Source organism: Lygodium microphyllum, chromosome 1, assembly GCF_053477565.2.
Source record: "Lygodium microphyllum isolate KBCC chromosome 1, Lygodium_microphyllum_v1.1.10, whole genome shotgun sequence".
NCBI classification, from domain to species: domain Eukaryota; kingdom Viridiplantae; phylum Streptophyta; class Polypodiopsida; order Schizaeales; family Lygodiaceae; genus Lygodium; species Lygodium microphyllum.
The window spans coordinates 42,424,792-42,438,060 of record NC_141135.1 but is presented as its reverse complement, the minus strand read 5'-3'; the positions used below and the strand labels follow the sequence as shown (position 1 = coordinate 42,438,060).

The 13,269-nt window shown below is 39.4% G+C and overlaps 1 protein-coding gene across 1 annotated transcript; it reads right to left on the bottom strand.

The window, feature by feature from the left end:
• Positions 1-2,188: 2,188 nt before the first annotated feature.
• On the bottom strand, positions 2,189-4,207 carry LOC148041039 (uncharacterized). The gene has a single exon (XM_087675937.1). The coding sequence runs from the start codon at positions 3,405-3,407 to the stop codon at positions 2,463-2,465; it is 945 nt and encodes a 314-aa protein (XP_087532063.1). The 5' UTR covers positions 3,408-4,207; the 3' UTR covers positions 2,189-2,462.
• Positions 4,208-13,269: the final 9,062 nt, after the last annotated feature.

The following is a 13,269-nucleotide window of genomic DNA, read 5'->3' as shown; positions in this document are numbered from 1 at the left end:
CATGAATAAGATCATTCCACAAATAGACTGGCAAAGAGAGCTTTAAAATATGAAATCATGTAATATTTTGTACATCTAATTAAAGTCATTTTTTAGCCATTCAAGTAATCAATGGCAAATAGATTAACAAACGTAACGTGAGATTGACTAAGTTGTTTACACATAAAACTAACAAAATGACTCCTCAAGCTCATACATTATATTAAAGCATCCAATGCATCATAGATGGGTTGATGACATTATTTGATAGACGATTGTTCCTTAAGGGATAGCCTTAATGTTCACACAACTAGCATGGTTTTGGCAATCTTTACATAACATTTTTCTAGTAATGGCCAAGGAGGGGAAACCTGGGGAGCATGTGTATGATTCACAAAGTGTATAAATCACAAAGGAAACCATTGGCATAAGTGGATGAGCTATGATATAAACTTCTATGTATCTCATCATCACATAAAAGTATAAATCCTCTATCTCAAAGAAATGACACCATTTTACAAGCTTTATTTCTTAACAATGGCTTGCAAGCCCAACAACATTAGAATTTTCATTTAATAATGTTTCCAAAGAGAATGATTGTGATCAGATTAACCTTACAATACTATGCCCATTACCTCTTAGATTTACTTCATGATAGCACGACAAATGTATGCAAAGTGAGCTCTTTCAGGTTTGCCTTGATAACATTGATTGTGCCTAATGAAGCTATCAAAAGGCTCACCCAAATGCACGTTTAGCAGATATTTTCCTTTTGGTAAAACAATGTGATACACACTAACAAGAAAGGGTATACTTACAACATCAATTAAGGTGCAATGAGGAGACCCAAAAATCTTTTACAACAACCTAGAAGCACCCTAAAATCATTTACAACAAACTAGCCTGTGTAAGGCATTTCAAAACAATATTGTAAACACATTTTGTTCTCTCAAGTCCTTTAAGTCCTTTCAAAACTTTCTATCTTTAGTCAATTAGACCCCTACTCTAAGTCGCCAAGAACATTTCAAAAACTTCTTGTTTTTGAAGTGCTAAATGATCATGCACAATACACTCCAAAGCTTGGCAACCTCTTCATTGAAAACTTCTACACCATTGAGATCTCCTACGCGATCAAGAAGAACTATTTGGTTGATTTTGTCATGAAACCTAACACCCCCCACTTCCTAGGGCACCCCAAGCACATTTGATTTCCTAGCATTCCCAAAAGGGGTGCATAAAGACCCCTCTAACACATACATAGGTGAACATTCCAAGCTTTGCTATACTCTTTTGGTGAAACCCCTATGTAGCAATCATGATAGTGTACCCACATTACCATAACCTTTGCTTCTTGTACACTATGGACCTTTTTGTTACTCTCTCCTCCCACCACACATTTGCAACACTTACTAACCGTTAACTACATGGAGAGACAATTTTCCACATGAGCTTAGGGCTCACTTCTTTTTAGCTCCCTTTGAACTCCTCTCACACTCATCAGCCGCTACGCTTAGTGATGATTAACCATGCATGAAGATGATTCCATATCTTTCAGTGGCTTTTGTAGCTCCCTCCTCTCACTCCCCTGCACATCACTCACTACACTTGGTGGCCAACCATGTGGGAAGTGATTATGCACAGCACAGCCATTTTCAAACTCCCCTAATGAACCCCTTCTAACCTATATGGAGTGAAGGAAGTTATGCTAAGTAAGGAGCCCTCCTTTGCCTTCAACAGGGTATTGAATGATTCTCTGATGGAGCAGAAGGAATAACCCCTTACAAGCAAAAAAGCCAGTGCCCATCACACCATTATTAAGTCTAGAATGCTGTTAGTGCTGCTTGTGTTGAATCCACTTTCCCCTGATTGTTCTTATGAATTATAACATGAGAGAACCAAATATCAAATTTGCTGCGGCATTCAAGCATGCACCTAAACTCAAAGTATTCATGGTGAGAAGAGAATCAACATTGATAGCAGGCAGAGGCTTCTTAAAAGTTAAGACTTACAAAAGATGGGGGGAAATATGTCAGAGTAATTATAGTGAAACCACCACCAATTCTTGTAGATGGAATGTAGTTTAACAGACCTGATGCAACCAGGCCATAGAATCAGACAAGGTGCCTTGCCAAGCCATCAAGCAGGAATTTATCAAATGAATAAAGGCCTAACTGTGAAGTCAACCATACACAAACCAAGGGCAGACCTGTTGCTTTGCAAACAGATCAGATCATTATTCAATCAACATATAAAAATCCAAAATTGTGGTTTTCTCCCTCAGCATATAGGCCAGCTTATTCGGAGATAGAGGCTCCCAGACATGTTCAGGGGCTCAAAATGAATGGAGGAGAGATGATGTCAGTCTATGAAAATGAGCAGCAACATCATAAGATCAATCATTCATGTGGATTGAGGAATCACATGGTAACCTATGTGTATGTACACACTTTCAAGCATCAGCAATGGCTCTGATCACCAAAACTTTACTCATTTTTCCATGCATGTAACATCAGAGAGGCACCGGTCAGACCAGCCAGGTGGTGGGCTGACCGCAGACTCCGCGCACCCGCAAGCTTCATTACAGAGATGCTGCCATTCAGATCCCCGGACCACTTGATGGATGCCGCTAAGCGTTCGGTCTCCTTGATGCCATGGGGCTTCTGGGCAGCAGCAGCAGTCAAGCAGGTCTGGAAGATGAAGATGGCATTGCTTACACCAGAATTGAACAGCCAATTGTGTACATCCCAAAACACCTCCACAGGTAAGCCGTCAACAAATACAGTCTGGTTGCCTCGGAATTTCCACTCCAGGTTCTTCACATGAACAACCTCCTGCCTGTCCACCCTGATGCAGAGATAAGGATCTTTGGAAGGTACATTGGTCTGACATTCAATGACAATGTCGTGAGTCTTGCCGGAGCCATCAAATTGAGCTTTGGTGCAGAAGAATTTCTTGCCAAACACATGCTCCTTCTTGGACAAGAGAGATGCTTCAATGACTGACGGCCTTGCCTTGGTTCTCTTGTAAGCCTCCTTGGTCTTGTCCCCCAGGAGCAGCACCACCTCTTCATCACAGACGACGGCAACATAGTACCCATGCTGGGGCTCAGGGCTGCACAGGTATTTGGCGGACGAGAGGTCCCAGAAGACCTCCACCTTGCTCCCACATACATCAAAGCTCTTCACCCCCTGCTTCTTCCAGAAGAAGGACCATGAGTTCATCTTCACCTTGCACGTGTATTGGCACGATGGGTCGTCGACAGTGACGCAGAGGCCCTGACCACCGGCATTCTTGATCCAGGTAATGGTGACATGCCTGCAGAGGCCTGCAAGCTTGGTCTCATACAGGCATGTGACAAGGTTCTGGGTGCTGCCTTTGAAGACAGGAACTTGGACTGCAACCTCTGATGAAGATTTCTCCATTGGCATTTTTGATCCTTCAACACTTACCCCTCTCCTAGGTTTGATAACCTGAAAGGTCCCCTGCAAAGGCTACCGAAGGGATGCAGGGGGGCATGTTCTAGGATGATGATGATCTGATTGAGCCCTGATGAGCTGCCTTAGGATGATGATTGAAGCATGTTCTAGGATGGAGGTGATGATGATCCGATGATGATTCTCGAAAATGCCACCTTAGGAAGTATGCAAGGCATTGCCATGTGCAAATGTCAAACCTCTTGCCCTTTGGCTATGGAGATTGAGATCTCGAAGGCGATGCAGATGCGGCTATGGAGTCGGAGGGGCGGAAAGGGTGTGGAAGAGGGGGGGGCAAGGGGAGGAAGGCAGTTCCACAGATGGTAACATGGATGATGATGCAGGGGAGTGTGGGGGGGAGGGAGGAGATCATATTAAAGGGACAAGAGTATATGGAGGTAATGGATTGGGGGAGGCAGGGGGAGGAAACAAAATCTACACTGTGGGTGTGAGGGATTGAAGAGAGGGGGTGGGTAGATGGAGGCAGGGGCAGGCAGGGAGGCGGCAGGTGAAAGGGAAAGACTAGCCAAATGGGTATTAGAGGGAAGAAAGCTCTCTCTCTCTCTCTCTCTCTGTGAATATGCGATCTGTCTCCCACTCCACTTCTCCCCTGATATGAGAGATGTGAGAGAGAGAGGGGGAAGAGAGGGTGGGTCACAACCGCCTCATGTGTCAGCGACAAAACGATGGAGCCAGCTTGCCTTCTCTGAGGTTCTCTCTCTCTCTCTCTCTCGTTCCCTCTCCCCTCCTGTCCCTTATGTCTTCTGTTAAATGAAAGGCTTGGCTGCCACATTAATATAGCTTGACAAAGAAATACATGTAACATATGTGAATAATAGAAAATCAGACCTCTGTTAAATTGAAAGGCTTGGCTGCCACATTAAAATAATGAAAAAGATATACATTCGTGAAAATTTGAAAATGAGAATATTAGTGGGTGAAAATAGGAAGATCAAGTCACCAAAGTGCTTGCTCTTCTGTGATAGAAAAGGCAACAACCAAACAGCATACTTGCTTGACACCAAAGACCCTCCTTTCAAAGTTTTTAAGCCACCAAAAGAGCCCTGTCACATGAGATATAGGCCACAAAGTTACTATCCCTCATCCCACTGGAAAGCTCGCATTGAACCTACATTGATACCGTAGGTTCGGGAGGAGAACTCGCAACCCCGACTCTTGCACCCAACCTCACATCTCAAATCAAATACATACACCATAAACATGAAAAGATAGAATGGATCGAATAATAAAAGAAGTTTGTGATGTGATCTCCCAAGCCAAGAACATTTCCTGATGTAGTTGCCACCTATCTTACATGGCTGCCACTTGGTGACTCAAACAAAGGAAAAGGGAAATATATAGAAGCAAAAAGTAAGCTAATAGTTTCTAACACAATTGAATTATCATCCATACAAACAAAAAAAACCATGTAAAAACTTTAAAATTAAGTGTTTGGTTGATTTAATGAAGGATGCAAGCTTGAAAATAAAATGTCTAGTATAAGAAGATGGATAACATTAATTGATAATGATATAGTGGAGTTGACTACACATGGTCAATGTGCGTTCATCAAAGGTAGATGGCAAAGTAGGGATGTAGAGTCAAGTAGAAGTACTAATGCTGAAACTCCATAGTTCAATGCTAAACTCTAATATTGACAAAGATTTATGATTGGGCAGGCTCTCGATGCTAGGAGCCTATGAGCTTGGAGCATACATAGCATGAGAGCTTGGAGCAGGAGTTGGGGGTGGGGGGCGTTGGTTGTTGCGATTATGTAGCATATGACCTTAGAAGTCATAAATTAAGATAAATATGTTGTTCCTTCTTGATATTCACTTTGCTTTTGCTTACTTCTCAAGAGGTGAGCATTCAAGTCCTATACTTTGGAACTAAAGTTTCTATTTTGCTTGATATCAATTGTCATGTCCTCTTATATTCTATGTTTGCATGACTAGTTTCTCGATTCTTCTTAATCTTCACTATGTTTTTACTTACTCCTTGAGAGGTTAGCCTTCAAGTAATTTTGCTATCAAGTGCCATCTCCTCACTCTATTTCATGTCTACATGACAGGTTGTAGTGCATACCATGGTGGAAGGGTCTATGAGAAAGCCACATTTTCTTCCAAATGGCCTCTTGTGTTAAATAATTGCACAAAAGTTTCAATATTGCTTATTAACATGGTGAAAATGGTGATAGATAATTTTAGGTAGAAGAGTAGATATTGCTTTGAGAGAGAGAGAGAGAGAGAGAGAGAGAGAGAGAGAGAGAGAGAGAGAGAGAGAGAGAGAGAGAGAGAGAGAGAGAGAGAGAGAGAGAGAGAGAGAGAGAGAGAGAGAGGGAGGGAGGGAGGGAGGGAGAGGGAGGGAGGGGGAGGGAGAGGGAGAGAGAGGGAGAGAGAGAGAGAGAGAGAGAGAGAGAGAGAGAGAGAGAGAGAGAGAGAGAGAGAGAGAGAGAGAGAGAGAGAGAGAGAGAGAGAGAGAGAGAGAGAGAGAGAGAGAGAGAGAGAGAGAGAGAGAGAGAGAGAGAGAGAGAGCTAAGCGCGAGCAATATTCAATCATTACAAGAGAGGGGTAAACATTCAAATTCTGCTTCAATTCCACATTACCTTTAAAGATTCATACCTTCAGATTGACACATATTCAATCGTTTCAAAAGAGGGGTGAACATTCAAATTCTACTTCAATTCCACATTACCTTTAAAGATTCATACCTTCAGATTGACACACACGAGGGGGGAGAGAGAGAGAGAGAGAGAGAGAGAGAGAGAGAGAGAGAGAGAGAGAGAGAGAGAGAGAGAGAGAGAGAGAGAGAGAGAGAGAGAGAGAGAGAGAGAGAGAGAGAGAGAGAGAGAGAGAGAGAGAGAGAGAGAGAGAGAGAGAGAGAGAGAGAGAGAGAGAGAGAGAGAGCATTACTCAAAGATGTATAGTTGTATGCAAAGATTCATGCAAAATAAGGGCCGATACATGCAACAAGTATCTTAGTGCACCATCACATATAAAACAGAAGTAGTAGTTTCTAAGTTTACCCTAAATTGTCAAAGCAATTTTCAAAATTAAGCAATGTAAGCTCATGACATGGTTCACTTGTTGTAAGTGCTCTTTCTATCTCCCACCATATGCAACAAACAAGGGTCCCAATCATTCATAAGCATATCTTCCTTTGCATATTTTGATGGATTGCTATGGAGACCTAGGCATCTAATAGGAGAAACTTTAGGGTGTGTGTATATATATATATATAATATAAAATCAAGTAGTTTTGAGCTTTACATTGAATTTGTAGAAGTAATTGCTATTAAGTGCATTTGCTTTAACGAGGTAGTCCAGTTTGTGTGATGACTTGAAAATACATTTGCAAATGAGAATCCAATTACCATTTGAAGTGACATGATGACTCGAGTCCCACTTCATAATTGAGAGATCAAGCTAATAACTATCATGATATAGTTTAATTTTTATGTCTTCCATTGCACACAATACATAAGGGTTTCAATAGTACATGACCAGCTCTCTTTGCATATTATGGTTGGTTGTAGAACTAGTCACAACATAGTTTAACTACTACAAGTGCTCTTTCTATCTGCTATCATATAAAAAGAAAAATTGTTGGGGTAAAGGCAAATGGCCACCAATAACAGGACATTCACCCCTTGTATATGTACATACTATATAGTCATATATAAGTGAAGATAACAAAGAATAAGGTTACCATTCATTTTACCCACTAAACTCTCTTGTGTGCTTCTCTCTCTCAACCCTCTTGCACTCCATACATTCTACCTTGCATCCCACCATTGCTTCCTTCTCAACTAGTATCAAAATGGTGTTCATGGGAGCTCATGCTTAGAGCAAGGAGACCGTGAGGAGTGAAGCATTGTCACAAAGATCAAGGATTTGAGCTCTTCTTATGACTTTCATGCTTGTTATCTACAACTTGAAAGAGGTACTGCTCTCATTATTGAGCTCTACATCTATGTCAAATATGTGTTTCAGCTTGAGGAACCATTGAGGCTCAAATTGGGGGCTTTGATGGCCCAGTTTGATTGCATTTGCATAACCATTGATGGATGGGATTGATGCCAAAGATATTAGCTTTAGACAGTCCAAAAGAGTTTTTGGTACATGGTTTTCATGTATGCAAGCACAAGGTTTACTTAAGCAGGGGTAGCTTGTTTTTTGGAAGTAAGGGGAAGACTCACTAGATCTAGTCGGAAGCTTGCTTAAGCACAAGCTCTACCTTTTTTTAGAGAAGGAAGTCAGCTTGTGTCTCTAACAAAGAAAAGGAAAGAGAAAGAGACTTGACGATTTGCTGAGATCGTGATGTCTATGGGCTGTGCTGCTTAGATGAATACTCCAGGACGTTGCTATGCTAAAAATAACTTACATTGATGCACTTTGGTTATTTGGGATTCTAACATAGTTTTCCCACCTTTTTCATATTCTAGAAGCTACAAGGCATCTATTTTATCTCAAAAACCCTTCTCTATAACCTTGGATTAAGGTCAATTGAGTTAAAGGGACTACAAAAGCAAGATGTATATGTTTTGGAGATTGTTTTACCTCAAATTAACAATTGAGAAATTTCAAAAAGAATTGCAAAGAGATTGATATGTGCTAAAGAGTGCATGAGCAATTATGATATTGTCTTTGCCATTGCATTGAGCACTTGGATTTGAGGTTTTTTGGTCTTGCAGTTGATTGTGCCTTGGTTGTTTGGTATGCATTTGTCTCAAATTTAGGCTCTTAATGCTATTTAGCTATTACTTGGCTTTGTAGGGCACCTATCTTGCATCTAGTTGGTCACTTTGAGGTTGTAGTTGAGCATACCTCGGTGGAAATTTGGTGTGTAGGACATATTGTTGTCATTATGGCTTCTTTATTAGGTTCAAAGAATGCATTATTTAATGTTGAAAAGCTTGGTGGAACAAACTATTCAATAGTGGAAAGAGAAAATCTATAATGTATTGGTCCAAAGGAAGAAGTAGGTGAAGCCAATCAAATGTAATGGGATTAAGTCTGAGGACATGGATCTACATGTCTGGGAGGAATTGGATGAGTTGGCATGCTCTACTGTTATATTGATACTCTCAAATTTGTGTATTTTAATGTGAAAGACATGGCATGTGCATATGGTGTATGAGAAAATCTTACTAACCTATATAAGAAAGATACCTCACAAGTTTGTTGGTTGAAAAAACTCATTGGTCTCCACATGAAGGAGGGAGCTTTGACGTATAACCATCTTAATATTTTCGTTAGGGGAGATTTGGACTCAAGTTTGGGCCTTCTAAAAATTTCCAACTCAACATAGAGAGGGTTAATTCAAAAATAAAAAAGGCTAAAAATTTAAAATTTTCCAGATTTTTTTCTTTTTTCCAAAATACACAAATTAGCTAGTAGCCTTTAAGTTGTCAATTAGCCTTAATTAAGAGTTTAGAGTTTAGAGTTTAGTTCTTAGAATTAAGTGCCCGGTGCTCAAAACTTGACGACTCGTATATGAATTGATTGGAATTAATGACATAGTTTTTTTAAAAATCAAAAGACAAGCCAAAAGACTACATGAAGCCCTGAGTTATGCCCCTACCGCAATGCATTTGGAAGATTTCCATGTATTCTCCCTCATTTTTTTGAAAGCAACTTCACAAACATTGCAAAAAAGGATGGATGAAGCTGAATCAACATCACAAATAGAGATGGCTAGGGTGGAATCAACATGGATAGCTGGGGCAGAATCAACAGCATGAATGGAGATGGTTGGGGTGGAATCAACATCACAAAGGGAGACCGCAATGTCCGAATCATCATCAAAGAGATAAAGGAGAGAGGCATATCACCTCCATGTCGAGCTTGATCACAAGTATGAGCCATTAAGTAAGAAAAACAAACCTTGTCTCATGTCTTCTACATCCAAAGAACTTTGTAGATTGCAAGGACAGAGGAATATATATTTATGGCTTGATGGGAAATTGTATCCAAAAGATCCTTTGCATAACTCCATGCCTCTGTTTAGGGATATTACATCCTTAGTAGGCTTCATTGGAAATGGTTATAATGGCCTCTTAGGATACACTCAACATTTGGATGCCATTAGCAATGTACACAAGTTAGAAAGAGATTTGTTAGAGAAGGATAATGGCTCTTTGAGGCAAACATTAGAGCAATGTAAGCACAAATTATTGCAGAACAAGGAGACTATTTTAGAGCTGGAGAAACAAAGAGATCAATCGAGGCTTAAAGAAATAATATTGGGGGTTTGCAAACGATGCAAGAAACTTTGAAATATTCATGACATGAAGCTACTAAGTGGTGGTATTTAAAAAAAATGCATGCAGTGAAGTAAGCTCTTTGTTACTTTTTTCTCCATCTCATAAAGTATTTGTAAAATAATTTATGATAATTTTACATTTTTTATTGTGAATACAAGGATGTCCTACAACCCAATGAAGAAACGACTTCAAGCATGGATACATCAATTGAACACTTTAAAATGCTTCTAAATAAGGGAGCTATCAAAGCAATCTTGAAGGATCTTCTATGAAAATCTTTTGAAATAGGAGATTGAGATTGTCCAGAGGGGGAGTCAACTTAGCTCAAGTGATATGCAAGCTTTGTTGGATGAGGTAGGTATATCTAGCAGGGGATTCACAACTACTTACAATCTCTTTATAGGAAGATGAAGGAATCTAAGCTGCAAGGATCAATATTGCGAAATCCAACATCACTCAAAAGAATGTAAAAACAAGTGAATGATTGAGTTCTACAACTCATGGGAGCTCCATTTCATATCGAAGATAGGTATCATTTGGCACCAAGGGAGGTGATGGTTTACAACAAATACAACAATATATTTACAACTTGGAGGTCCTACACTCATACTTTATTCAATTATTTGAGATGACTCTAGATGAATGTGATGGTCTGTTGAAATTTGTACTCAAGCTTGATGAGTGCCAGATTGTGAAGGATAAAAAGCTAGAATGGGTCACCATCACCTTGATGAATAGGACACTCAATCCAACAAATTCAAAGCACAATCCAAAATGGTTTAGTACCCAGTTTGAGAATAATATATTCTCTCTGGGGTCCTTTGAGGTGAGCAATATATTTTAAATTGGAAGTTTACATATCCTAATACTATTGTTGTGTCACATGCTTATAATATGCGTGTATTCCATGTTATGTCTGAGAATTTTGAAACCTTGCATTGGATTTTCCACAAGACAAATATACCCCAAATCATTAGTAAGAAAATGAAGGAGAGAATCTTAGATGTGGAAGGATTTGGAAGATTCAAAGTAGAGTTGCATCTAGCAGGTGATTTGAAGATCCTAAAGTCCATGTACAATGTCTCAAAAGGGGCAAAATCAAAGAGCCCATGCATATATTGCATGTAGGCGCTGCAAAGGAACTTGACAAAAGGAATAGGAAAAAGGCAACCAATAGGCACCTCAAAGATCCAAGTTTGAGAGTGGTTTTAGATATTCCCTTATCTCGAGTCCATATCTGCACAATGCATGGTCTGTGCAAGATCATTGAGAAATTACTTTTCTTGTATATATGTTTTGCTTGGACAATGCGACCTAGGTCTACATAGGTCAAGGCAATTGCAACACTTGAGAAGATATTATCAAACATTGGTTTACATGGTGGAAATGTGAAGATTGAAAGGGATGAGAAAAAGTTAAAAGGATGGTTGCACAGAAACTCTTTGTTGGGGGTGTGAAAGCACAACGATTTTTATCTCCACCACCCTTAGATAATCCTAGTCAAGTAAAACATTCCACTCAAAGAATTTAATTCAATAGGTGGAAATGCGTCCAAAATGCAATCATGGACCATGCTAACAGTGGTGAAGCATGATCATGCAAGGCCAATGTTTGGAAGTTTTCAAATACAATCTTTAAGTTTTGTGACATGCAACCATAGAACTTAGATGACTACCAGGACTTTGAAACAACATTGGACGAATTTAAAAAGTCAATGGTTAGTGTGCCATGGATAGATCAACATATTACCCACTACATGGTATGGTATCTTCATAATATCTGATAAAGTATAATTGCTTAATCACAGTGCATGAAACAGTAATCTAGCATCCTTTCGCATGCTTTGATAGCACATTATATATAACCACACCCCTTGTTTTGCCAAGGAATATGTAGTTTATCAATGTGGTCAACTCAAGGTATGGAGAAAACCCATTATTAAGCACGTACTAGCTATTTTAGCCATACAAGACATGGTGGAGGAGTAGAGGAAGACAACAATTTAGAAGAATTACGCCAATGGACATACATAAAGCTTGTCCATAGAGCTAATAGAAAAGAAGCACTAAGAACATCTAAAATCAACAAAGCAATGCAACATTTTGGAGAGACAAAGATTAAAAGAATCATAGTAGAATTTTAATGCATCAATCAAATCTACTATTTGGCGACAAACTAGACAAAAGGTAAGGAAAAACTTGGGTATCCATAACCAATAGTTTCTCATAAATAATTGAGGTGTTTGTAGAAATTTTGACACTGAGGAACACTTATCAATTATCTATTTTTGAAAAAAACATTTTACATAACAAATATACAACTAACCTTTTTAGAAAACCACTACTCTTGAGTATACAATAATGAAACTTACTCCTCTACTCATGGCCTCTTTGAAGATGGCCCAACTTCTTCTTGTAATTGTTGCTCTAGTTCATTGAAAGACCATTGCTCAATTTTTGGAATTGATCTACTTCTAAGAAAGTGCATTTTTCCATATTCTACAAGCATATTGGGATCCTTGATCTCGTTCATTAGCTCAAATGATGCATACGCTAAGTGATATTGGCACATAGTCTCTGAAAACCAAGGGCTGACAAAAAATTCTTATAGCTTCATGTTTCTACAAAAACATTATCTTGCATGTGTTCCACCTAATAGGATACCCTCCAAGCTATCTTGATAGGGTCTTCAATGCAAAAAGAGAGCACTTTGCATTGTTCCTTGAGAACTTGTGGTGGAGTGCAATGAACTTTGGAAAGGTGAGGTCTTTGATGTAATGGCCCAAGGTAGAGTCTTTACCTAAACCTCCCTTCCGTTTGCCACCTATACCACCAATGAAACCATCTTTGTACATGAAAAGGTGAGAAATAGCAAACATACCTAGTGAGTCTCAGGAAATTTTTAATGGAAATCAATATGGTATCCAAATGGACATAGTTTGTGAAACAAACCTTTCGATTTTCATTTGAAATAAGCAACTCCTCACTTCATATTTGAATGGATGATTGGCTGATTTGCAAGCACTTAGGAGTCAAGTCCTTGTTTGATCTTCCCAAGTGAGAAACATTCAAATTTTTTTGTGTTGCCTCAAACTCTTCCTTTGAAGGAACGGATGACTCATATCGGAATGCATCCTTGTATATCATAGTCAAAGTCTTGTTGCGGAGAGGTATTCCATTTCCTTGACATTTGAATCCACAAGTAGATACTTATCCAAATCTAGTATAATAAGATTAGAATCTATTCCTAGATTCTATCCAACAAGGGCTAGGTAATAGTGCTCCCTAATGTTAAAAAGGGCATGGATATCAGACACAACATACTGCCTTTTGCCAATAGGGAAGGAGGGGAGTAGAGCTGTGGAAAATTTAGCAACATTCTCCTCAACCTCTTGCTCAACAATAGAATCCACCACCTTTGTGTTCTCCCTTCTCAAAGCTTCAACATCAAGTTGAGCACTTTGCTCCCTCTCACTGGCCACATTTACTGGCTGCAAAACCTCTTGCACTCCATGTGCCTCCACTTCATAGGGCTATTATGTATTTTCTAGG

What these genes read in the sequence shown, in the direction of transcription:
- LOC148041039 (XM_087675937.1), bottom strand. Translation starts at nt 3,407, where the DNA reads ATGCCAATGGAGAAATCTTCATCAGAGGTTGCAGTCCAAGTTCCTGTC.